Source organism: Bubalus kerabau, chromosome 17 (assembly GCF_029407905.1).
Source record: "Bubalus kerabau isolate K-KA32 ecotype Philippines breed swamp buffalo chromosome 17, PCC_UOA_SB_1v2, whole genome shotgun sequence".
Lineage (NCBI taxonomy): Eukaryota > Metazoa > Chordata > Mammalia > Artiodactyla > Bovidae > Bubalus > Bubalus kerabau.
In genome coordinates, this window is record NC_073640.1 from 11,363,798 (window position 1) to 11,386,524 (window position 22,727).

The window sequence follows — 22,727 nt, forward strand, 5'->3', positions numbered from 1 at the left end:
AGCTAATCATGCCGTTCACATTGACATGATTGTCAGTGAAGTGGGTGTAACAGGAATGCCAATGAGTGGTTGTAAGGAATTGTACAGGTGCTTTGCAGAAGAGGGGCTGATCTGTGGGGAGCCCTCCAAAAGCGATGACGGCTAGTGCTCTTGTGTCACTTGTCACAACCCATTATCCTGGCACACGGTGCGCCCTGGACAGGGGTGGCCAGTACTGCAGGGAACAGTGGTTCTGTTAGGGTGAGAAGGCCATGCCTTCCCCTCCAGCCGACGGGAGCCCCAGGGCTAGGTGCGAGTCTCGCTTTCTGTCTTTTCCCCTACTCCCTGCCCCTCCGTACTAGAGCCAAAGGCCCCACCCACTCAGAGTGTGTGTCCCGACTCCCATTCTGACAAGCCCAAGTCCTGGAGGGTGTACCTTGATGCATCCATCTGTCTGTCCCGCAGTAACAGTACGGTAACTGTATTGGCAAAGCTGGAGTCTCTGCGGAGTCTATGGTGGGTGCTGAGAGGATATGATGGTCTCAGGGTGACGATCTAGACTTGGGCCCAGATGGGCAGTCAGGAAGTGGCACACGCCGGCCAGTCACAGACCTGGGTTGATTCTGAAGGCAAAGGGATGGTGCTTCATGCAGAAAGGATTTAACAGAGGCCGTTCCGGAGGGCGAAAGAGAGGGTCAGAAACGCCCCCCACCCCGATGTCGGGGACCCCCACCCCCAGCCCAGAAGCACACTGGCTCGGCAGGGGTGGTGGGCCACCTGGCACAGTCAGCATGCACACTCACAGCGAGCTTGAGAAAAATGAGGAGGTCAGAGGCCTGTCTAGGAATCAGGGAAGCCAAGGAGGTCACCCACGTGGTCGTTCTTCCCGGGAGTGCAGAAGACATCGGGGAGAGGCCTCTGTAGGCTTTGGAGGGGAGGCCCGCGGAGCCTGGGCAGGCGGTTGGTCGGGGTGCTGCTCACACACCAGCCCTGAGGGGTGGGAGGGGCAGCGAGCCCATGGCTGGTCCTCCGGGGCGGGGGTGACGAGGGGACACTTAAGACTTCAGGACAGCCTGCCCAGTAGAACTTTCTGCCACACCGAATGCATCCTCTGTTTGCAGCGCCCAGTGTGGCAGCCGCCAGCCCTGTGTGGCCGTGGAGACACTGAATGCTCAGCTGTGTTTCCTTTTAATTTGTTTCAGCCTAAGTAGCCACACGCTTTCGAAAGCTGGTGGCTTTCGAGCTGGGCAGCACAGCTTCGGGACGTCCCCTGGCACAAAAGAAGTTGTAGAAGCCAGCCCAGCTCCAGCCTGGCTCCTCCCCTGCCCCCCCCCCTCCCCGCCCCCCCAAGCGCCCCGGGCGGGGGGAGCATGCGTGCTCGCGTGAGCCCAGCCTCGGAGGCTGCGGCAAGCGCCGGAGTGGCCGCCCCGTCACTGGGAGGCGTGCTCCCAGCCCCTTCTGAGTCACGCCGAGGGGGGCGCCTCCCCGGTGACAGCTCGTCTCCCGCGAAGGCGCCGGCGGGCTCCGCTCTCCCAGACCGGAGGAGCCGGGAGTCTTGTTTGCCAGAGAGATGGCGGAGGTTGCCCAGGTAACGCCCCCTCCCTGATAAGCAGAGGGCGAGGACTGCATTGGAGCTGCCGGCTCCGGCTCGGATCCGTGGTCTGGGTAGCTGGGAGCCTTCCTCGGCCCTGCCTGCTCTGGGTCACTCACCCTCGGGACTCGGGCGATAAGAATTAGAGCTGCTGTTCAGCCAGGAGCAGGGCTGAGTGTTTGTATGTATTACCCTCTCACAGGCTGGGCATGGCAAGTCTCTGGTAGTGGTCGCTGTCATGGCACGCTGCAGACGAGGGCAGCAGGGTGTGGGTAAGCTCCGTGAGCATCGGGGTCTGTCTGTCTTGCTCCCCACGGGTAACCTGAGCACTTAACTCAGTCCTTGGCAGACCACACTAGATGGTGCCCAGCAGTATTGCTGGCTGGTTGGAACGATGGATAACGCTTGGCTGGAGAGGATGGATGGGTGGATGAATGGAGGAGTGAATAGGTGAACGGGTAGATGAAGCAGAGCTTAGATCTGAAGTCTGCTGATTGCAAAGCCTGCGCTCCTAATCGCGAAGCCATACTGCCTCTGACTTTGATACCCTCCACCTGCATGTGTGGGGATTTTTTTTTCTCATATACCTTAATTGAGGTGTAAGGTACGTGGCATAAGATTCAAAAATTCACCTACTGTGAGCGAGGGATTCAGTGATTGTAGTAAATTTATAGTTGTGCAGCCGTCACAGTGCAGGTTTAGAATAGTTCCATCATCTGCAAGACATCCTCATATCTGTTTGCAGTTCTAGTCCCTGTTGCCACCTCCCAGCCCCGGGCACTTTCTGTCTCTATAAATGTGCCTTTTTCTAGACCTTTCATGTAAAAGGAGTCCTCCAGCATGTCTGTTGTGTCTGTCTGCTTTCACTTAGCATATTGGTGAGGTTCGGCTGTGTGGTAGCACATATGAGTGGTTCCATCCTCTTTGCTGCCAACTACTATACCGTCGTGTGGAGACCACTTCTTGCATCTCCATTCATCAGCTAATGGACGTTTGGTTGTTTCCGGTTTGGAGCTGTTATGAACAATGCTGCTGTGCACGTTCATGTGTGTGTCTTTATGCAGAGTCTGTCTCTGTTTCTCTGGAGTAGATTTCTAGGAACAGAATTGCTAGGTCATATGATAAATTTATGTTTAACGACTTGAGACACTGTCAAGCTGTTTTCCAGTGGTGCTGTACTGATGCAATACACAGGGTCCCGTTGAATCCACACCCTCGCAACACGTGGTGGGACCTCTTGGTTCCATCCAGCCTGGTGGGTGCGGAGCGGCGTCTCCACGGTCGGAACCCGCGTCTCCCCGATGGCCTCCCAGCTTGAGCTGCATATGTTCTGACCTCTCGGCTGGGTGGGCTTTTGACCCTTTCCAGCCTCCGGGTTAGCAAACTTTTTCTTAAAAGGCCCAGATGGCAAATGTTTGGGGCTCTGCAGGCTGCATACGAGCCTGTGGCATATTCTTTTCTGTTTTTTTTTTTCCTCCCAACCCTTAAAAAAAAAATAATGAGACCATTCTTGGCTTCCTTGCACAAAAATAAGCAGGGAGACAGCTCCGAGGCTCCTGTCAAAGGAACCCCTCGGCCCATGCACTCGAGACAGGGCAGGAGGTTGCCCACCCCTCTGGTGAAGAGGGCTTGGTGGAGGGGTCCTGCGCAGCAGGGCCCAGGGCCGGGCTGCCAGGAGCCTGGGAGTTCAGGTTCCAGAGGCGGCCCCAGCCCAGCCCCGCCATGATTCATCAGCACATGAGCTCATCAGACTGGCTCCTGGGATGAAACGTGCCGTTTTGTCACCCAAGGCGGAGTGACCAGGCCCCTGGTCCTGCCTCCGCCCTGTGGCCGTGCCCTGCCAGGGCTCAGAGCCCCTTCTGGGAGCCCACTGCCGGTCCACACCCTGTAACCACGGCTGCTCCCACGACCCCCAGAGCCCTGGAGATGTGTCCCAGCCCTCGCCCCAGGCCCCAAAGCATTCCTGATGCCTTTCTGACCGTGTCTCTAGTGAACCATCTGCTCTGGCCCTGACCTGTGTGATAAGACACCTCTCGGGTCCCTCAGAGCCCGTTCGTGCTTGTGACTCTGCCGCCTTTCTAGTCGTGTGACCTGGTGTGAGTCATGTCACCTCCTGGCTGCAGTAGCCACGTGTGTAAAGGGGCTACCAGAGCCCATGGTGGAAGCAGCAGGCCTCCTGTTTCTCAGCCTCACCCTGCCCTGAAGGCTGCTCCCTGTAAGCCCAGGCGATCCGCCCGGGGACGTGTCTATGGGAGCACCCTGGCCTGGGCACAGGGCAGCCAGGAGCCCAGGAAGCTGGTGGGTAGCAGCCCAGCCTCCTTGGCCCTTGGGTGGGTTAGCGTGATCCGCCCTGGCGGTCTCGTCCCCGCAGGGGTGGCGGTGCCAGCTGCCGGGTCCTAACACTCCACAATGCCCTGGTGACTTGCTGCCCGCTCCCCCCCAGCCCCACTCCCTGCCTGCTCTCCTGCGCCCTCCATCACATCCCAGGGCTCCTGGCAGGTCCCCGGCTCCTGGGGTGACTGGGAGGGTGGCGTGAGCTGATGCCCGGAAGTGCCCTGCATGGTGCCCGGCGGGTCACAGTACGTGCTCATTAAACGTCAGCCCTCGTCAGCCCCTGGGAACTTCCAGTGGGGACGCCTCTCAGGCAGGGGCCTGTGGGAAAGCTGTTGTCCCCTCCGTCCTTCGAGGGGGGGCTGTGTCTGTGAGCCCGAGGCTGGGCGTGCCTGGGAGGGGGCTCGTGGGAAGCTGTGCAGGGGCCGGGGGCACCCGGAGGGCCCTCCCCCTGGGCCGTGTGTCCTGGAGCCTCGGCGACATCCAGGTGTGGGTACCCAGAGAAGGAGGGAGCGCGCTCATGGCCACCAACCCCCACGGGCCAAGTCTGAAGGAGAGCTGGCTGACCAGTGAACACCGAAGATTAATGATGGCTATTTCTAGGTGGTGGGATCTCTGAGGCCCTTTTTTCATTGATCCTTTCGTCTGTGTTTTTCAGCATGGTTTACATTTCTCACAGTGAGCATGCCCCGTTTTCACAAAAAGAATGAAGTCATTATTCTTTCCAAAATAAAAAACCTGCAGCTGATTAGAAGAGAGGGCGCTTAAAGCCCAGGCCATAGGCCCATCTAGAGTATACCATGGGAAGACCTGCCCGTGTGTCCTTGTGGTTTTCTTTGGGGCTTAATATACAGCAAGTTTCTGCAGCCATCTCATGGTCATTTAAAAAATTAAGCAATTCTCTGGTCACAGAACCGATCCGCAACGTCCAGGACTCAAAGGAGCATTCGTCTTTCAGGGCTGGGTCAAGTTCTTGCCTTGCAAAGTGTCTCTGCTGCCTGAGATTTCAGGCGCTGTGTGTCTGCTTGGACCTGGCCATGCTCCTGGCTGACAGTCGCTGGGACTGAGGCTGGTTACCGTCCCAGGGAAGCCTCGGGAAGCTGGGTGCACCTCCTCACGAGAGAACGGGGTTTGGTGAACACTGCCAGTCACCATCATCCCCATCAACGGCATATGTACTGTTCAATAAACACCGCCGCCCCCCCACCACCACACTGCCATGGTTTCTTCTGGCCCTTGTAGGATCTAACATGATTGACAAGTAAATGTCTCCGCTCTCTTCCGTACCCCACTTGAGGAGAACTGTGCTGTCTTCACGGCAGCAGCTGGGGGTGTAGAGTAGAGGGAGGTGGGGGAGGTGGAGGGTGTGTGGAGAGAGGCGGGAGGGGAGACAGACCGCGTATGTACATGAGCGAGGGCTGGGATGAAGACGGGGAAGTACTCCCAGGTGTGCGTTCACTGAGTGGGGGATGGCGGTGGTGACGGGCATGATTAGCAAGGAAGAGGCTCCAGAACACCGTGGCGTGTGAGAAAAAAACAAAAACGGGAGAAAGAAAATTAGGATGCTGTGATGTCTGGATCGCAGTGGCTCGTAGGTTTCATCCCTTTCAAGTTTCTCAGGAGACCAGCTGAGTGTCTGAGTTCCCTCTTTGTTCCATGGTTGTGATCCTTGGACTGTGCTTCTGAGCACAACTGCGTCCAGAAAGGGGACCACGCGGGTCCAGGGTTTATAAGGCTTATACAGTGGACGAAGCCACAGGCTGTTTTCACGTGTCATTTACAGAAGTGGAAACTGAGGCTCAGGAGGTGGAATGCTTTATAGGAAGAACCGGGTCTGTCTGATTCCACAGTCTGCCTGGGGGTTTCCACCACGACGCCTCACTCAGCATCGTGCGCTACTTAGTCCAGTGTGGACTTTGTCCCCCAGATGTTCTGTTCTAGGCCCTGGGATCCAAGACCCTTCATCCTTGTTAACTCGGAAACGCAGTGGTCAGGGAGACGCTGGAGGCCTGCGAGCTTGCCTCGGGGGCCAGCGTGAGACTCTCGCCGCCTCCTCCTCTTGTTCAGACTTTGGCTCGGAGGCTGTGACGTGTCACCCAGCTGGCTGCTGGTTCCGTGACTTTAAAATTAGGTTTTCCCCAGGGAGTGGGGCACTTAATGAAGGAGTTTATCCAGTTAGAAAGAGAGGCTCCCAGGCAAGCTGGGCGTCCGCGAGGCAGGCAGCTGCTGGGACCGCGGCCTTCGGAGAGGGCTTCTGTTTCCATGATGTCAGAGGGCGGAACCAGCCCGGCCCCTGCCCCAGCCGCTCCCCAGCTCTGGATCCTGAGGCGAGAAGGCACTGTCTTACTCCCCACTTGCAGTCTGAGGACCACTCTGGGCTCAGTCCCTGCCTGGCTGGAGCTGAATTCCAGGCGCCAAGCCTGTCTGTCTGGTTTCCCAGCTGCTCACACTCTCCAGGTGGCCTCGTAGGACCAGGGTGAGCAGAAACATTGCCTCCAACACAAAGAAAGTACCTTCCTGCTGCGGTTGCATTAGAATACCTGGGGAACGAGTTTGGCGTAAGATGCAATCTGAAGGATAACTATCTTCATCCTTTTCAAAAGGTCACTGGAAGCATAGTAGAAACGACTCTCCTAGTGGTCGGGAGGCCTGGCTGTCTGCAGCCGCAGCCTTCGACTTGGGGCAAGACTGTTCTTCCGGGACGGGATTCTGATGGGAGGGAGGAGGGCGTCCACCCTGAAGCAGGGGAGTCGCCGACTGTGCTGCATGTTTTGCCCACCCCCGGCCTGTCCATCACACGCGTGGGTCTCTTTCTCTCTCCCAACCAGAAAAAGATTTACAAATACAAGAAAGTCCTGAGTAACCCGAGCCGTTGGGAGGTCGTCCTGAAGGAGATCCGAACGCTGGTGGACATGGCTCTGACGTCCCCTCTGCAGGACGACTCCATCAACCAGGCCCCACTGGAAATCGTCTCGAAACTGCTCTCAGAGGTAAGGCAGCCCCTTGGCCTGATCCCGCTCTGTGCCACACGCCCCCACTCCAGCCCCTCCAACACTTGGAAGTTTTATTCCTTTACGGGGTCCACTGAGCACCACCCCGTGCCAAGCGGCAGATTGAATTCGAGTTTGTGTTGTCTCCCCATCACGGGAGGAGGTGAGCCGTCCCCCAGCGACATGAGGGAGCTGAGAAGGAGGTCAGGTCGAGGGGGGAGTGGTTGTCACCCCACCGTGCCCCAGGACCTGCTTTGGGACAGGACCTGGCAGGGGCTGGCCTTGGACCCGAGCTGGGCTGGCGGCCGCTGTCAGAATCCTCTCGTTCATCCCGGGTGGGAGTACATCGTGCAGCCCCCAGACCGCCCTTCCTCCACCCTTGACGCCGGCCGCCTCCATCTCCCCACACCCAGTATTGGGGTTCCGGGCAGACGTGACTTCCTGCTCTTCTCAGCACCCACAGCCCACAGCCACACTGTTTAGCTCGCACAGGGTTTTAAAAATCAAGAGGCTTTACCACAAAGTAGGACTTTGCAGGTCGTGTTTAGAAACGATCAGAATGCCCAGCAGCAGTTGGCAGCTGGCTGCACAGCGCCACCCAGCCGAGCCTCCGGCTTCGCCAGGCAGCCTCAGGCTGTGAGTGTGTGCCTTGTGCCAGGCGCGGCCCCGGGCTCCTGGATAAAGGTGGTCGCCTCCCTTCCGGGGCAGGAAAGACAGCGGGACGTGAGGCCTGATCTTAGCTGGGCTGCCCGATGGAGGGCAAGGGGCGCTCGGGAGCGTCTCACCGTCCCCTCTGTCCCCGTGCTATTCTGAGCACTTCACAGAGGTCAATGCTGCCCTCTTTCATTTGCTCCCTGGCCCCCAAGGGCTGCTGGGGTTGATGACTCCCGGTCTCAGCTATGCATGGCCACCAAAGTGGTCTCTCTGTCCCTCTTCCCTGGGAGTGGCCCTGGTTCCCTGGGTGGCTCCTCTGCAGACCCCCAGACCCCGCACAAGGTCCCTGCTACCTAGAACCTCCGCCCTCTCCCAGGCACAGGCTGGTCACTGCCCATCGGTTCAGGAAACCGGCCCAAGCCTTCCACGTCTGCTGAAGAGAGAGGGTCCGCCACCCTGGGGGGAGGTGGGGGCGAGCGGTGAAAGGTGCATGGCAGAGATGGCTGTGGGCAGAGGGTGTGACTGTCCTCAGTCAGGTGGGAGACCAGCCTCATCCCATGGGAGACTCAAGACTGCGACTCTGGAACGGATCACGGTCACAGTCTGGGATTTGAGGCTGGGAGCCGTCAGCCCAGCCTTGAGTCCAGGATTCCAGCGTGGTGGGTGGGGCCAGTTGGCAGGCCCAGGCTGGTTTCTCACAGGAGAGAGCGGAACAGCTCATCCTCAGGATGCCCCTCTCATGTGCCGAGCAGGTGCCGTGCACACAGCTTTCCATCTAACACTCACATTCCCCCTGAGAGATGGGCCTCGCTGCCTCCATTTCACAGATGGGGAAACTGAGGCCCAGAGACACCGCGTGACCTGCCGAGTAGGCCATGGGGCTGGAAATTCCACCCCGAAGGGCGGCCTGGCTCCCACCGCACAGTCACTCTGACCACTTGTCGGCCCCACTGGTCTCAGCCACCATCTCTAAGTCAGGCTTGTGGTCAGTGTGGTGGGGACGGTGGCAGGTGACCCCGTGACTGGCCTCTGCTGGACTTCCTGCCCATCTCAGATGTGGTTCCCGTGCCCACAGTCTCACAGACTTCACATCATTTCTCAGGTTTTAGATCAAGGGTCTCAGAGTCAGCTGATCCCAAGCGCTAGGGTAGAGAGACGAAGGCATTTAAAGAAACAAAAATGGAAGAAGCTTGTATCTGCTCTGCACCTGCTGGGTGTCAGGCAGGGGGCCCATATTGTCCCCGATGTACTGATGGAGCAGCCGTTGGCGAGGGACAGAGCTGGGGCTGCAGCCCAGGCGGTGTCCCCTGCAGTGAGATTCACGCCTCTGCCAGTGACACCAAGGTTCTCTGAGCACATGGCCTGTGGCGATCAGGCTGGCAGGCATTTACACCAGCCCCTTTACATTTCTCCCAGCCACCCTGCACGGCAAGCACACGGAATCACAAATGGAGGCTCTGCAGGGTTAAGTCGGCTGCCCAGGATCACTTGGATGAGGGGTGGGCAGGACCCAGGCCCAGGTCTGCCCCACTGCGAGGTTGATGGGATGTTACCTGAACTGGAGGAGGCTTTTTGGTGAGCGAGGGACCAGGCCCCTAGGGCAGCAGTGTGCAGAGTCGGCAAGTCGCGGTTCTACCCTCAGGAGCTCACGGGCCTTACACAAGGAGCTAGGTCTCTCAGTACATTGGGCTAAGATTAGCACCCGTTTCCTAGAATTAGGGATTGGATATCCTCATGTGTACACAGAGCCTGGCTCTGTGCCTGATATACGGGGACCAGTTGATAAACAGTCACATTTCTGTCATGGTGGGAGATGGCTGTGAACTTGACTTCAGCACCGTCAGCTGGATACGTAGAGGGGATGGCTGGAAAAGCAGGCTCTCCCCACTTCTTGCCCTTTTTTGTTTCAAGCATGTGGATTAGATTCTTTGTTCTCTTTACTTAAGTTGCTGCCCAAACCTCCTCCTCCTAAGAGGCTCCAGGCATCATCACCAAATCGGCCCGAAGACGGGCAGGATCCCGAGAAGGGAGAAGGAGGACGGGCTTGTGAAAGCCGATGTCCCCTGCTTCCCGGGCTTTTGTTGGGTCGAGTGTGTGGAGTGCCTACTCCGTTTGGCATACAGTTGTCCCCTCCAACGCAGTGGCTGTTAGTGAGCACTCCCCACCCAGGGTCAGGAGGGGCTTCTGTGGAGAGAAGGCTCCCTGAGAAGGGCAGGGGCTGTCACCGGCGACGGGGACCAAAGAGACACACCCGTGCCTGCGAGAGACTCGCGCTGGAAGTATGCGCTGGGCGGTGAGGCACGGTGGTCCCTTCAGCGTGCCCACGGCAACCCAAAAGGGGGAACTGGCTCTTGTGTGGCCTAAGCCCTGCAGCTCAGTGGTGGGAGATGGGGGCTCAGGGACAGGGCAGACGGGGTTACAGCCCCACTCCACCCCGTCATCCCCACCACTGGGCGAGCCCCTGGCCGTAGGACCTGTCACGGGCACAGGAAGTGGGTGGAAGGAGTGTTGTGGAGCCCTGACACAGCACCTGAGGTGTCGTGAGCAGAGCTGCGAAAGCCAGGCTTTTTACCTGACCTTGGCTGAGAAACAGCCAGTGGTTAAAAGTCTGCCATTCGTGTCTGCTCAGGCTCCACCCACATCCACAGAAAGAAAAGGTGTTAGAATCCAAACAGCATCCCCTCTGCGTGGTCTGGACCCTGGGCACACAGGTCAGGCGGTCGCCATGGGAACCGGAATGCTCCCGGTGCTCACCCCGCCTCCCTTGGCGGCCAGCTGCCTGGACCAAAGCAGAAGGATAGCTCCCTCGCTTTTCCTTCGTTTTGGCTGGTGTAAACGCGTTCGATACCAGACACTCCTTAAACCTGTTCAGTCCATGGGGCTCCTTCCAGAATCTGGGGACCGTGTTGATCTTGCCATTTACTGCCCAGTGAGGAGGTGCGTTACGAACACCTGTTGGAGAGAGTCGACACCAGTGGAAGTCTGCATCCACAGTGACGCTCAGAGCAGAACACACCGGGATGCTAGCGAAACAGGCGAGACTCTTGTTTCACTAAACGAGACTGTCTCTTGTTTATTGCATATCTGTCCCTTTCCTCATTCACATCCTCTTTCTTATACACAGGATGGTGGTCACAGGCACCAGTTATGTAAGAAAATTCCAGATAGGGAGGAGAGGAAAAAAAAAACCCTAAAAATTTAGCAAGTTTAATCCATTCCACTTAATACTTTTGCAGGTTAGACACTAGAATTTTAACATAGCTAAATCATCTTGGGCCAACATCGTGGAACCCTAGTGTTCCGTGGGAACCTAGCTGGGAAACCACTGAAATACTTCTCAAAGACTGGCTGACAGAGGGTTTTACGTGTTTATTATGCACCTGCCTCCAGGCTTCCAGGGGGTGTGTGTCGCCATGAAAAGGGCCAAGCACAGGTTTAAGCCCAAAGTGGACCCCATCCATGGACGAAGAAACCGTCTCACTGAGAAGTGACTCGCCCGAGGGCGTGTCACTCCACTGGTGAAACGGGGACTTGGAGCTCTCTTCTCCCTGCCCCAAGGCTGCGCTTCCCCCCACCCCCCACTTCCCGACTGTGACTTTGATCAGCTTCTGATCTATTTAATTAAGAAAAAGTGACAACCGTCCTCTGTCCGAGAGGCTGAAAGCGGTTTTGAAACCATGTGGCCCTTTGAGATACCGATGTTCCATCTTACTAACCGTGTGTTTTGTTCTGTTTTCCTCCTGCCCTCCCTGCTCGCCCTTCAGAACACAAACTTGACCACCCAGGAACACGAGAACATCATCGTGGTAAGTCCTGGGCGGCCCCCTCCCTCACGCCTCTCCCGCACCTGCAGCCCTACCCGGGTCCGAGTGCATCCCCCAGGTACCAGTGCCGTCTACCAGCACAGCGGCCTTGCTCAGTTTCGTCCCTTCTGTCAGGCCAGACATGCCTCCCTCCTGTCTTTGCACATGTCAGAGCCCCGGCTGATGGGAGGGGGTGGTAATTATCAGTCTCTGAGGCTTGTAGCAAATGTGTCTTAATCGCCTCCTCCTTCCTGAGTCTGCTGTGCAGAGTCAGAGGCAGGAGATGGCAGAGACCGTATGATGTATTCTCAGCCGTCACCCCATTAGCTGAAAGGTAAACTTGCTCTTTCTTGCCCCAGGACCTGTCTCCTAATCCACACATAGAACCTGGATATAATTCCCTCTGATGTGCAAAGTGAGGGATAGTTGTAAGCGTGTTTGAGGTGAAACATCCTTCCTGGGTGATTCTAACACCAGAGAGAAGAAAGAAAAGAAGTTGCCCCTTCTGGGCACCAGGCCCTGTGCTGTGTGTTTGAATTCATGGATAATTAAGACACCCCCTGCTCCCAAGGAGTCCTTCATCTGTTAAATGAGATCATTGCAAAGACAGAGGCTTGTAATCTGGAGAGTGGAGTGGTGAACTTACCTGGGAAAGAAGCCAGAGAGCTTCCCAGAGGCAGTGAGGTTCTGAGCTGGGTTTTGAAGGATCGATAGGAGTTTGCCAGATGGGGAAACAGAGGAATGTCTTTCCAGAGAGAGAAAACAAAGTGTAAACAGAGATTTTAAGCAACATGGGATATTCTGGACACGTCAGCTTTGCTGGAGCATGAAACGTTAAGGCAGTGGGAAGCAGGAAGGCAGAACTTGAAATGGAAGTGAGAGGCAGAGCTCTGTATGCCTGGGAAAGGGTCTAGAAAATCCGCCTGCCCAGGAGGTCCCATGGGTACAGCTTTTCATACAAGGGCAACATCCCAGACACCATGCCCCTCTGAATTGTGTTTTAATCACAGAACGTAAAGGCAGAAGCTTCTGTGGAGGTCCCCCCATGTAGTCACTCACCGCAGCTGCTCGCTGAGTGTCCACTCAGAAAGTAGAGGTTTTCCCCACGCTCTGCCCTGACCACCCCTCGCCTTCTCTTGCTAGAACAGGGGCAGCATCGACCTGGGCCTCCCCACCACCTCGTTTCTCTGGCGTACTATCAATTAATAATTTAACTTAACAGACATCTGTGGACCCATGAGTGCAAGTGTGTGCCAGACACTGGTCTCCTTTCCCCTGACAGAGCTGCCATTGAGGGATTACTGTGCGCTGGGGGAACGCGAGATAATCTGGAAATCACGTGGTCTGGGCTGGAGATGCATCCAGGGAGTTAGGGGAGTACAGAGGGACTGGGAGGAAGATGACGGAGGACTTCAAGGAGGAGGTGAGGGACCTGGAGTCCTAACGAGTGGATAGGATGCTCCCAGGGCAAGGCAGTCCAGGCGGGGACCCAGCACGGGCAAAGGCAAAGAAGTTCTGTCGGAGAAGCAGGTGGTGACCGGGCAAGGCGCTGGTGTCTTCCCCTCCGGCTGGCAGCACCCCGGGTCCCACTCTGCACCTTGTCTCCCGAAGCGGGGTCAGGGCCTTGGACTTGGGAGGAGCCTGGGGAAGGAATTTTGATCTGAGAAATCTGGGCTGCGTTTATCCAGCTAATTTGGCCGGCTGAGCCCTTAATTGCACTGGGCTGAGTTTCCCTGCTCAGCGGGGAAGCCTGAGAACGGAACAGAATTTGATCTGGAGGTCTGACCCTGAGCCCCCGTTTCACAGCCTCGCTCGTGTTCAGTACTGTTAGAATAACCACCCAGCCTTCTGTCGCCTCCTTTCCCTTCCAGCACCTACGTTATCCGATTTGACCTGCTGATGATTAGTCTTCTCCCCACGGGGATTGGTATTAGGTTTTTTTTTTTTAACGTACTTAGTTTTCAGAAATACTTTCACAAGTAATTTGAGTTGGTTTTATTCAACCCATCAGTCAGACATCAGTGCTGTAGGTAATTGTTGGCTGGTAACAGCTGGCCTGTCACTGGACAAGCATGGACCTGGGGTCCAGACCCTGGCAGGGTTCCCACACACCGGTGAAGAGCATGGGCTTAAAGCCAAGTATGGCTCAAGTTCAGAGGCAAGTGTAGACCCTGGGCCAACCTCATACCAGCTGAGACCTTGGGCAAATAATGAAGAGCTTTTAATTTTACTTAATATCTTTAAGAATTTCATGAGTATATTTTCACTGTTTTTAAAAACAAAAAGGAAAAGACTTCATCCCATCCCAGCCCTGGGGCATTTCAGGGGGTGATAAACTCCTACAGAGCGATATGGTTGTGTGTTTATATTTTGCTTTTAACATTAACGATGTGAAGCTGAATGTGTTGTTCTGTGTTTGGTTTTTTTACTTAACGACATGTCTTGGAGATTCTCTTAAGTCTTTTCTTGCACGTCTATCCTGGCGTTTCTTGCCCTCGGCACTAGGGACGTTTGTGCGTGGATGGTGCTTCATGGTGGGGGCTGTCCCGCCCATTGTAGGACGTCACAGCATCCCTGGCCACAACCCCCTGGATGCCAGTCACATCCCCCTGTCATGACGATCAGGCTGTCTCCAGATATGCTAATTCCCCCTGGGAGGGGGACAAAGCAACCCTGAGGGAGAACCCCTGGTCCAGCCTGTACTCCGTTCAGCTGCCTTGACACTCTGAGCCTAAGTCTTCTCATCTGTGAAATGGGTGTGACCACAGCCTTTCCTGCAGGGCTGCTGGAACAATTAACTGAAAAAGATTCCACAAGAACATACACTCTTCTTTTTAATACTACGATCTAAAATGATCACTACTCTGTGACTGGGGCAGGGCTTGTAACAGCCTCCCCAACCCTCTGTCTCTTCATCTGTACGAATGGAAATCACTCCCGTTTGACCTCACAGAGTTGTCATGAGGCTCAAATGAGATAATAGCCGTGGAAGCGTGGAGCCCACGCCTGACACCCACTGTGGACACTTAATCTGTTCCCACTCCTTCATTCTTTGACTCATTCCTGTGAAGAGGGGGGCCAGCTTGATGGAAGGGGCTGGAGCCAAGGGGCTCTACCCTGCTTCGTGGTCCCCCCTCCCAGAGATCAGTGCAGGGAGCGGGGCTGAGGGCCAGGTGGTAACTCGAGGGCTGGGGGAACCCCTCGCCCTGTCCCCTCCCCCTGCTGTGACCTGGCCTCTCCCGTGGTCACCCACATGGGGCAGAGGAGCATCCCCATCCAGCAGGCCAGGCGCTGAGCTTCTGAAAACGAGGTGCAAAGCCCGAACCGTGGGCCTGGCTTACTTGGGGTCTCTCATCACCCCCTTTCCCCTCCTCTGGAGTTTGTCCCCAGATGGATTGCCTATATCCCGGTCCTGTGGCGAGCTCAGGCTGAGAAGTTGGCTGGTAAATAGCTCAGACTCTTGGGTCACACTCGAGGGTTCAAATTTGGCTTCAGAACGTCCTAACCATGTGACTCTGGGCTGCAGACTTCACCTCTCTAGGGAACGGGCAGGACACACACCCACCTCCCAGCGCGTAGTGAAGAGTGAATGACGGGACACAGCCCGGAGCCCGGCACACACAAGCGCCCTGTCCAGCAGCGGCCGCTGGGATGCTGGTGGTGCTGTTACTATCACCAGTGTGGTGATTGGTCCACGTGGCTGCGGGGGACGGCGTGAGGGTGGGGGCTCAGCCTCGCGGTCCGCTTAGAGCCCACCACCCCCTTCCCACACCGTGGGGCAGAGCTTCCCGTGGTGATGGGCATGCCCTCTGTCTGCCCTGTGCCCGGTGGTGGCCACTGGCTTCACGGCACTGGTGAGCGCTTGAAATGTAGTTAGCGTAACTGAGGAACTGTACTTTTATTGCCTTGAAAAATTATTTTCTTGGGGCTTCCCCGGCAGTCCAGTGGTGGTTAGAACTCTGTGCTTCTGCTGCAGGTTCGATCCCTGGTTGGGGAACTAAGATCCTGCAAGCCACGTGGCATGGCTAAAAAAAAAGTTTTCTCCCATGTCACTTAAAATGGTAAGATTCACACGTGGCCAGTGGCTACTATATTGAACAACACAACCCCAGGCAAGTAAGACCCTGGGCCCCTTCTCCGCCTGTGGGTCAGCCTGCCCGTTGCTGCTGTGAACAGAGCCTCAGTTTCCATGGCTTCATCTCCCACAGAGGTGCTCACGTAACTGACCTTATCTGCCCAGACAGCGACCAGAAGGTCGGGTTTTCCACCGTGAATCAGCCCTCGTGGGTTGACACACCCCCGTACGATTCCTTCCGAGAGATTCCGACTGACGTGTGTTCCTCTTCTTTCAGGCAATCGCTCCTTTGCTGGAAAACAACCATCCACCACCGGATCTCTGTGAATTCTTCTGCAAGGTACAGCATCGCCGAAGCGGGGCTGTGTTTGCAGGAAGCAGCCTGTCTCCGTGTGTGCGTTGTGGGGGTTGGTTTTGCGAAATTTCCTGGAAACCCAGACTCCTCCCTGAACAGATCAGGGCCCCAGACAGAGTTAGAGACCAGCCAGGCCTCCTCTCCACCAGACAGATGATAAGTGAGGCCCAGGGTCCAGACCAACAGGTCAGGGGGGAGCACTGAGCTTTCCTGGGAGTATCTTCCTGGCCGTCTTGAGAGAAGTTTGCAGCACATTTTCTGGCTCCTGACATCAGAGCTGGGCTTTTATTAGCCAGGTCTCCCGTGAGCACCGGCTGGCCCACAGTGGGAGCCTGGCCATGGGGCTTTCCCTGAGCTGGGCAAGTATGGGGTGGTGGGGGTGCAGGTGAGCTTGGAGGAGCCTCGGAGCAGGATCTCTGCTCCCAGGGACCCAGCACCAGCCTTGCGGTGGGATTCGCACAGAACACGCCCAGAGCACATCGGGACCAGTCACCCCTCGCCCGAGAGTGCACCTTGGCGGCCTCGGGGCCAGACCAGCAGGCTGTCCTGCTTGGTCCCTGGCCGGGTGATTTTTGACGCAATGATCTGATGTCCTTTGACAGTCGCTGGGCCTGGGTTTGCTGCTCGTCCAGCTCCTCTGGTCTTCCTCCTGCCGAGCCTCTTCCCCAAGCTCGTGGGGGTGTGGGCTGTGTGCACCAGTGAGACAGGTGCAGCATGGCTAGGCGGGTACTGGGGGCCCTCTAGTTCTGGGAAGCCAGGACCCCGCGTTCTGGGGAGGGTTTGTTTATGAAGGATTATCCAGGAAAGCCCTGGTTTCTCACATCCCAAGTCCAGGCGTTCTGGAAACAGCACCTTCAGGCCCCGGCAGGTTTAAATGTGTTGGAGCAATGGGTCCCATCTGCTCCAATCAAGGGCCTTCAATTTCATTTTGAAAAACAAAATCCCCTGCCAGTGAGATAAATACGCTGAGAGCCGTGTGCCCTGCACACAGCAGTGAGCTTACTCTCAAAGCCCTCGACAGAAGAATCATGGAATTTTTGAGATTCTGGCATCCAAACACTAGCCCCGATTTTCAGGAGACTCTTCCATCGGACCTTCGTGCTGCAGGAATCTCACCCTGTTACACAGCACTGTGTGATACGACTGTCCTGTTAAATAGGATTGTCTGTACCACCGGCAACCACCGCAGACTGCCAGATAAAACCCAGAGCAAGCAGGAGGTCCCATCCCCGCCCACTCTTCTTACTCTCCCCAGACGGAACAGAAAGCCGCACAGCAGTGTGGAGCAGGGGGCCTGGGCAGCAGAGCTGGGCCCCGCCTCCCCCGCACATGGTGGTCAGGGCTCCCGGGCCCCACTGGACCCCAGCAGACCCGGCCCTGACCAAGTGCTGCTATCTCCCCAGCACTGCAGAGAGCGGCCCCGGTCCATGGTGGTCATCGAGGTGTTCACCCCTGTGGTCCAGAGGATCCTGAAGCATAACATGGTGAGTTGCCCAGGGCCCCCCCACTGCAGAGCCCCCTGAGGGCCACGCGCTTCCAGTCTGTCACTTTTCCCAAAGAACCGGGAGATGGGGCTGGCGGCCAAGGACCAGGGGACTGGACTTGGGATTGCAAGTTGGGGTCTTCGTGCAGCCTGCCCTGCTTGTCTCTATGCTTTGCAGGTAAAAGGTAACAGGAAGAATCTTTGCACAGTAAGAATGACAAAAATAACGTGGTCGGGGGAGAAGAGAGAGGTCTCGTGTGTATAGCATCATAGATAATACCTGGGAAACTTGGCCCTCGAGGAGGGGGGTGAACCCCTCACTCCGTAGGAGGGGGCTGCGGGGGCAGTATCCATGGAAGTGGGGAGCAGGGCCGGGCGGTGCGGGAACCTGACGGTTGTGACCTCAGCCTGCTGGGCGAGGTCGGGGTCAACAGTAAGAAGTCATGGTGTGGCAGGCACCCTTTGTGATGTGAGCAGGAGGGCCCCGGCTCACAGGGGTCTTCTCTCTCCAACCCTCCGCCTCCGTCTGATGGTGAGAAAAGCCTCAGACCAGTCCCAGCTGAGGAACGTTCCACACGATGGTCCTCTGAACGGCCAGGTGCTCAAACACAAGGAGAGTCTGAGAGGCGGTAACAGCCTCGAGGCCCCAGTGGAACTGACAACTCAGTGTCACAGGTGTTCAGGAGGGGATCCCAGGACAGGAAAAGGGCATGGGGGAACCGTGGGGAAATCCGCGTCAAGTCTGCCCTGTAGTTCTTTTAAAAGCACAGAGGCAGCATTTCGTTGCACACTCAGTGGTCCAGGCGCCCGTAACCCGCCAGCCCTTCTGCAGTCTCGCCTCGGTCCAGTGGGAACAGTCCTGGATGTGGTTGTTTTCTCTGCATTGCATGCGGGGAAGCTGGGGCTGAGCAGACTTGGCCGACGGGCCCCAGGACCACAGCTGGGAACCGGAACAGGAACACCTGCTCTCAGCTATGCACGGAACACCTCTCAGAGCCAAGTGACACTCCAGTGTATTGTCTCACATGGCTCTCCTGATGGCCTGTGGCCTCCTGCAGACGAGGAGACCCAGAGAGTCCCGTGGGTCACTCTGGGACCGTGTGGGCAGGTGTGAAAACAGCTCTGAAGAAGGGTGACCTGCTCACAGTTTGATCTGTGAGGGAGCTTTCCTGCCTTGACCCCGAGCCCCCAAAGAGGAAGATGCAGCCCACCCCCTTCCCCAGTCAGGGGTGGAAACGCAGGACACATGGCCACGCCCCGCATCCCACACCCAGGGCAGACATCCTTAGTCGATCACAGCGCTCGTCCTGTGGAGCCCAGAGTAGCTGCAGAATCTTCCTCCAGGCGGCCACGAGTGGGGAACCATGCTGGTGCTGTGCGAATTCTCCCTGATTGATCTATCGCACACCGCCGTTGAACTGTCGCTTGTTTCAGAGCTCTCCTCCATGGTTTGAGATGAACGTGTGTTTCTTGTTTTCTGAGCACAGGGGGTGGGTCCTCTCCATCCAGTTTTGTCTCCAGGACCAAGAAAGAAATTTCTTTGAGGGGTGGGGGGTGAGAGGTGTTCTGCCTGATTTGGGCTTTAATCATTTCAAGGGCACTCTCTGGCTTTGGCCAGCTGGGAGAAAAGGGACCCTGACTGTTAACTTTAAAGTCACTGTGGATGTGGTGTGAGGTGAGGGTCACGTTCTCTCGGAGCCCAGAGCAAAGCTGCTGGAGTTCCTTTGGGAAAAGACCTCATCTCATCGCACTTGTCAGGGACGGAACCACCCACCTAGGGCGTCCCTGGCCAGGGTCCACCCTCCTCAGGTACAGAAGCACTTAATAAGGGTTCTCTTAGGACGTCTGACTTCAAAGGGGAAAACGTCAACATTCAGGCAGCCTCCCAAGGCTTGACCGTACAGCGTCTCCCTTATGTCTGGTTAGTTTTATGGGCCCGGAGTGTTGACCATGTAATTTTCTGGATAAAAATCAGAACAGCTACAGGGCAGACTCAGAATTTATAGCATCTGTTGTGGTCTGGCAGAGCCCGGGATCCCTCAGGCAAGAACCCTCTCTTCATGTTTATAGAACTTCCCCCCTGTGGTCCCGGCGTCCAGGGATGCCATAAAGCCTCACAGTCTGCTTGCTCTTGAAGTCCACTGATTACACACCGAACTGTGTGAGGAGAGCTGTAGGCAGGACCGGGTCGGGAGTGAGGCCCTCCTGCAGGAGAGGGAATGTGAGGCTCGCGCCCCGTGTGGGGAGCACCGCGAGCCTTCGGTGCCACCCACATAACACCCCTCAAGCTCAGTGATTGGCCGGGACGCCGCTCGGGAGCTGGCATGGAGCGCCTGGCCCCTCGCTGGCCCGTGAGTGCCTAGCCAGCCGCCAGCCTGGACCCGCGAGTGTACTCTGCAGTTCTGTGCTGCGAGTGCGGCTCTTGCCGGTACATCGTGTGCTCCACCTCGCGGATGAGCAGTCCTAACCTAGGTTAAGAATCTCAGAGTGTTGCTCCCTGGGCCGCAATAAAAATTAGATATGGAAGCAGTCGTTAGGTACGTTCCCCTGGAGATTCTAAACAATGTGTTCACTGCATCCCTAAGAATAATCACAGTCCCTGTGCCCATATGCCACTCACTGGCATGTTCTTGTAGCCAAGGTGGCAGGAAGATGTCGCCATGGTCCTAGTGGACCACTGGCTGATCAGACCTCCTGCCTTCCAAGGGGAGCATGTTTGACTTTGCCAAAGAGGCGAGATATCCCTCACCCACATGTTCAAAGGCCACCAGGCCAATCTATAATGTTAAAAATGACCTTGGCTCTGCAGAAATCTAATAGAGATGATAATGGCCCTTATCTTTAGCATGGCTTAATGGAAGCAGTTTTCATAGAATCATAAAACCTCATGGGTGGAAGGGTCCTGGAGGTGAGTTCTTGGAGCCCTTGTTGCACAGGGAGCAACAGTGGGCCCAGGGAGGGGCGTTCCTGCTGCCTTCTCCCAGGGACTGCGGGCGTCCACCTCGGTGTGAAAGCACAGTCAGGCTTCAGGCAGGGGCCCCGCCTTCAAGCCCAGTGCACATGTGTGCACGTAGGTACATATGTGCACACACACACGTGCACGTGTTTAGATTCCTTCTGAGCTTTCTCTGTGGCTTTTGCTGCCCTCCTCATGCAGAGGCGTAACTCTAGCAGGCAGGGTGGGAGGACATGAGCCCCTACCCCTTGGAGAACCTAATTCAGCCCTTCCCTGCAGGTGCAGAGCACCAGGCAGGTCTGGAAACCCACCCTGCGAGCTGGCCAGAGGAGGCGGCGGGCTGCATCCTACTCCGAGCTCTTTCCCCAGGGCCTGTGGGATCCATGAGATCCACAGGGGAAGTCCCCAGGGGCTCTGTTTAGATTAGAGTCGTGGCCCAGGTTGCTTTTTGTTAAGTGGGTTCCCCCGAGTGGGGGCTGGAGGAGAAGCCGAGGAGGCTGGAGACCTCCAGGCTCCCCGCTGAGGTCATGCTGGTCAACCTCATTCCATACACTGACCGGCCCTCCTGACTGTTGGCACCCCAGCTCGTGGGTTCAGAAGCCCAGCGACTCTGGGTCCCTAACGTGACGTGGAAAGGGGCTCAGTCCTTTCCCGGCCCACACTCTCCTCCCCTGCTCTTCACACTGGACACGTGATTCCTCCTTCCTGCCCCACCCCTGCTGGGCTGACCCCGGACTTACCAGCCACCTCCCTACACGCACTCCCTGTCCAGGGCACACACCTGCCTTCCAGGCCACAGCTCTCAGGCACGCATGCCCACATGCACAGGAAGCAGGGGGCCCAGAATCCCTTGGGGGCTGCAGAAAAGGCGTTTGTGGTCATGGCTGGAGGCCGGCTGGGCATCAGCGGGCCCCCACGCGGCCCAGCTGAGCTGTGTTCCCAGCACGTCTGGGTGGCGTGCTAACCCCTGCCCCATGGCAGGGTGGCTGACCAGGGCCAGGGACCCTCCTGTACCAGGTCATCTCCCAGCTCCGCAGACAGCCCTGGAAGGGTGTGAGCTCAGGGGTGAGCAGGCCTGTTCCTTCACGTGGAAGACGTATGTGCTTCTAGGAGGAGGGTGTCACTGGCGGCGCCCCATTGCTCGCACACCTGGGGCAGAGTGGGACCCCCCCGCCCCTTCTGATCTCCTCCCAACCCCTGCCCTCTGTGCTCCCTGCAGGACTTTGGGAAGTGCCCGCGACTGAGGCTGTTTACTCAGGAGTACATCCTTGCCTTGAACGAGCTCAACGCAGGGATGGAGGTGGTGAAGAAGTTCATTCAGAGGTGGGTCTCTCGTCTGGGGCCCCTCCGCTCCTGCCAGCGGGCCAGTTTTCCCCGGCACCCAGGAGAGGCGCTGCTGGCGTTGAGAGGCCCCAGGCACCTCATCTTCTACAAGGGCCTCCTGGGTCCTCTTGACCATGTACCGTCTGAGGCACTCACTTGCTGTGTGACATCAAGTCAGTTGCTGTACCTCTCTGATCCTCTTTCCTCTGTTATCTCCCAGGATTGTTTGTGCAATTAATCAGATAATATCTGAGGAGGCCCCTAGCACAGTGCCTGATGGTCACTAGGAACTTGGGAAATGGCAGCAGTTCTAAATGATAAGAGTATTCCTGTGTGTGCTGGGGGTGTGAGGAACCTTCTCCTGGTAGCCCCGGAGAGTCCTTGATGGGGACCTGAACAGCCACCTCCCAAACTTGGCCTCGAGGAAGTCAGATCCTCTGAGTCACTTCTGGTTTTGGGGTGGTTGGGGAAGGGGGTTTGTTTCGCTCTGATTTTTTTAAACTTTTCTCTGTGCCTCAGTGTCCTCATCTGTAAGATAAGGACTATGGTACCCCCTTGATCCAGTTACCGTGAGGACTCGGTGAACTCACACATGTAAACACCAAGAATGGGGCATAAGTGTGGCAGGAACATTAGCGATCATCGTCACAACTCTTCTCATTCTGTTTAAGAAAATTACGATAGCCTGTTCAAGCTGGTTCCAAAAGCTACTCAGTACCTGGAACTCACAAAGCATGTCCAGACCCAGAGGACTGTCCTTCTGTCAGAGCCCTGGGGACTCCAGGGCCCCCTTACAGCACCCAGTCATGGTTTATGAAACTGTTTCAGGTTAGGCCTCTTAGCCCCAGCAGCCATGACGTTTTTCCAGCAACGTTTTGGGTACTGTCCCCAGGCCCCAAACAGCACTGGAAATGGGGGTACGAGACCCATTTTACAGATGAGGAAGCAGACACGAGATAGCTGTGGTAAGTAACAGTGGCTGGCATTCGCAGAGGACCGTGTGCCAGACCCCGTGCCAGGCCAGGATGCCGATAATAACTTTTTCTTTCAAAGCAGCCCACATGGACAGGAAAATGAGGTGCTGTGAGTCCTCATTTACAGAACCACTGGGCATAAACGTGTTGGTCACAGGCTGCCTGGCCCCTGTAGGTGACATCATCCCCTGAGTTAGGGAACTGGGTCCCGAA

General features: G+C 56.6%; 1 protein-coding gene across 2 annotated transcripts in view; it reads left to right on the forward strand.

Moving 5' to 3' along the window:
- The window catches only part of CMIP (c-Maf inducing protein), a 211,742-nt gene that overhangs the window by 158,160 nt on the left and 30,855 nt on the right, over positions 1–22,727 (forward strand). For both annotated transcript variants that reach the window (XM_055553846.1, XM_055553845.1), the window contains 5 exons: positions 6,730–6,891; positions 11,310–11,351; positions 15,701–15,763; positions 17,182–17,262; positions 21,437–21,540. In XM_055553846.1, coding sequence (XP_055409821.1) covers positions 6,730–6,891; positions 11,310–11,351; positions 15,701–15,763; positions 17,182–17,262; positions 21,437–21,540 — 452 coding nt within the window. The remainder of the gene's footprint in view (positions 1–6,729; positions 6,892–11,309; positions 11,352–15,700; positions 15,764–17,181; positions 17,263–21,436; positions 21,541–22,727) is intronic.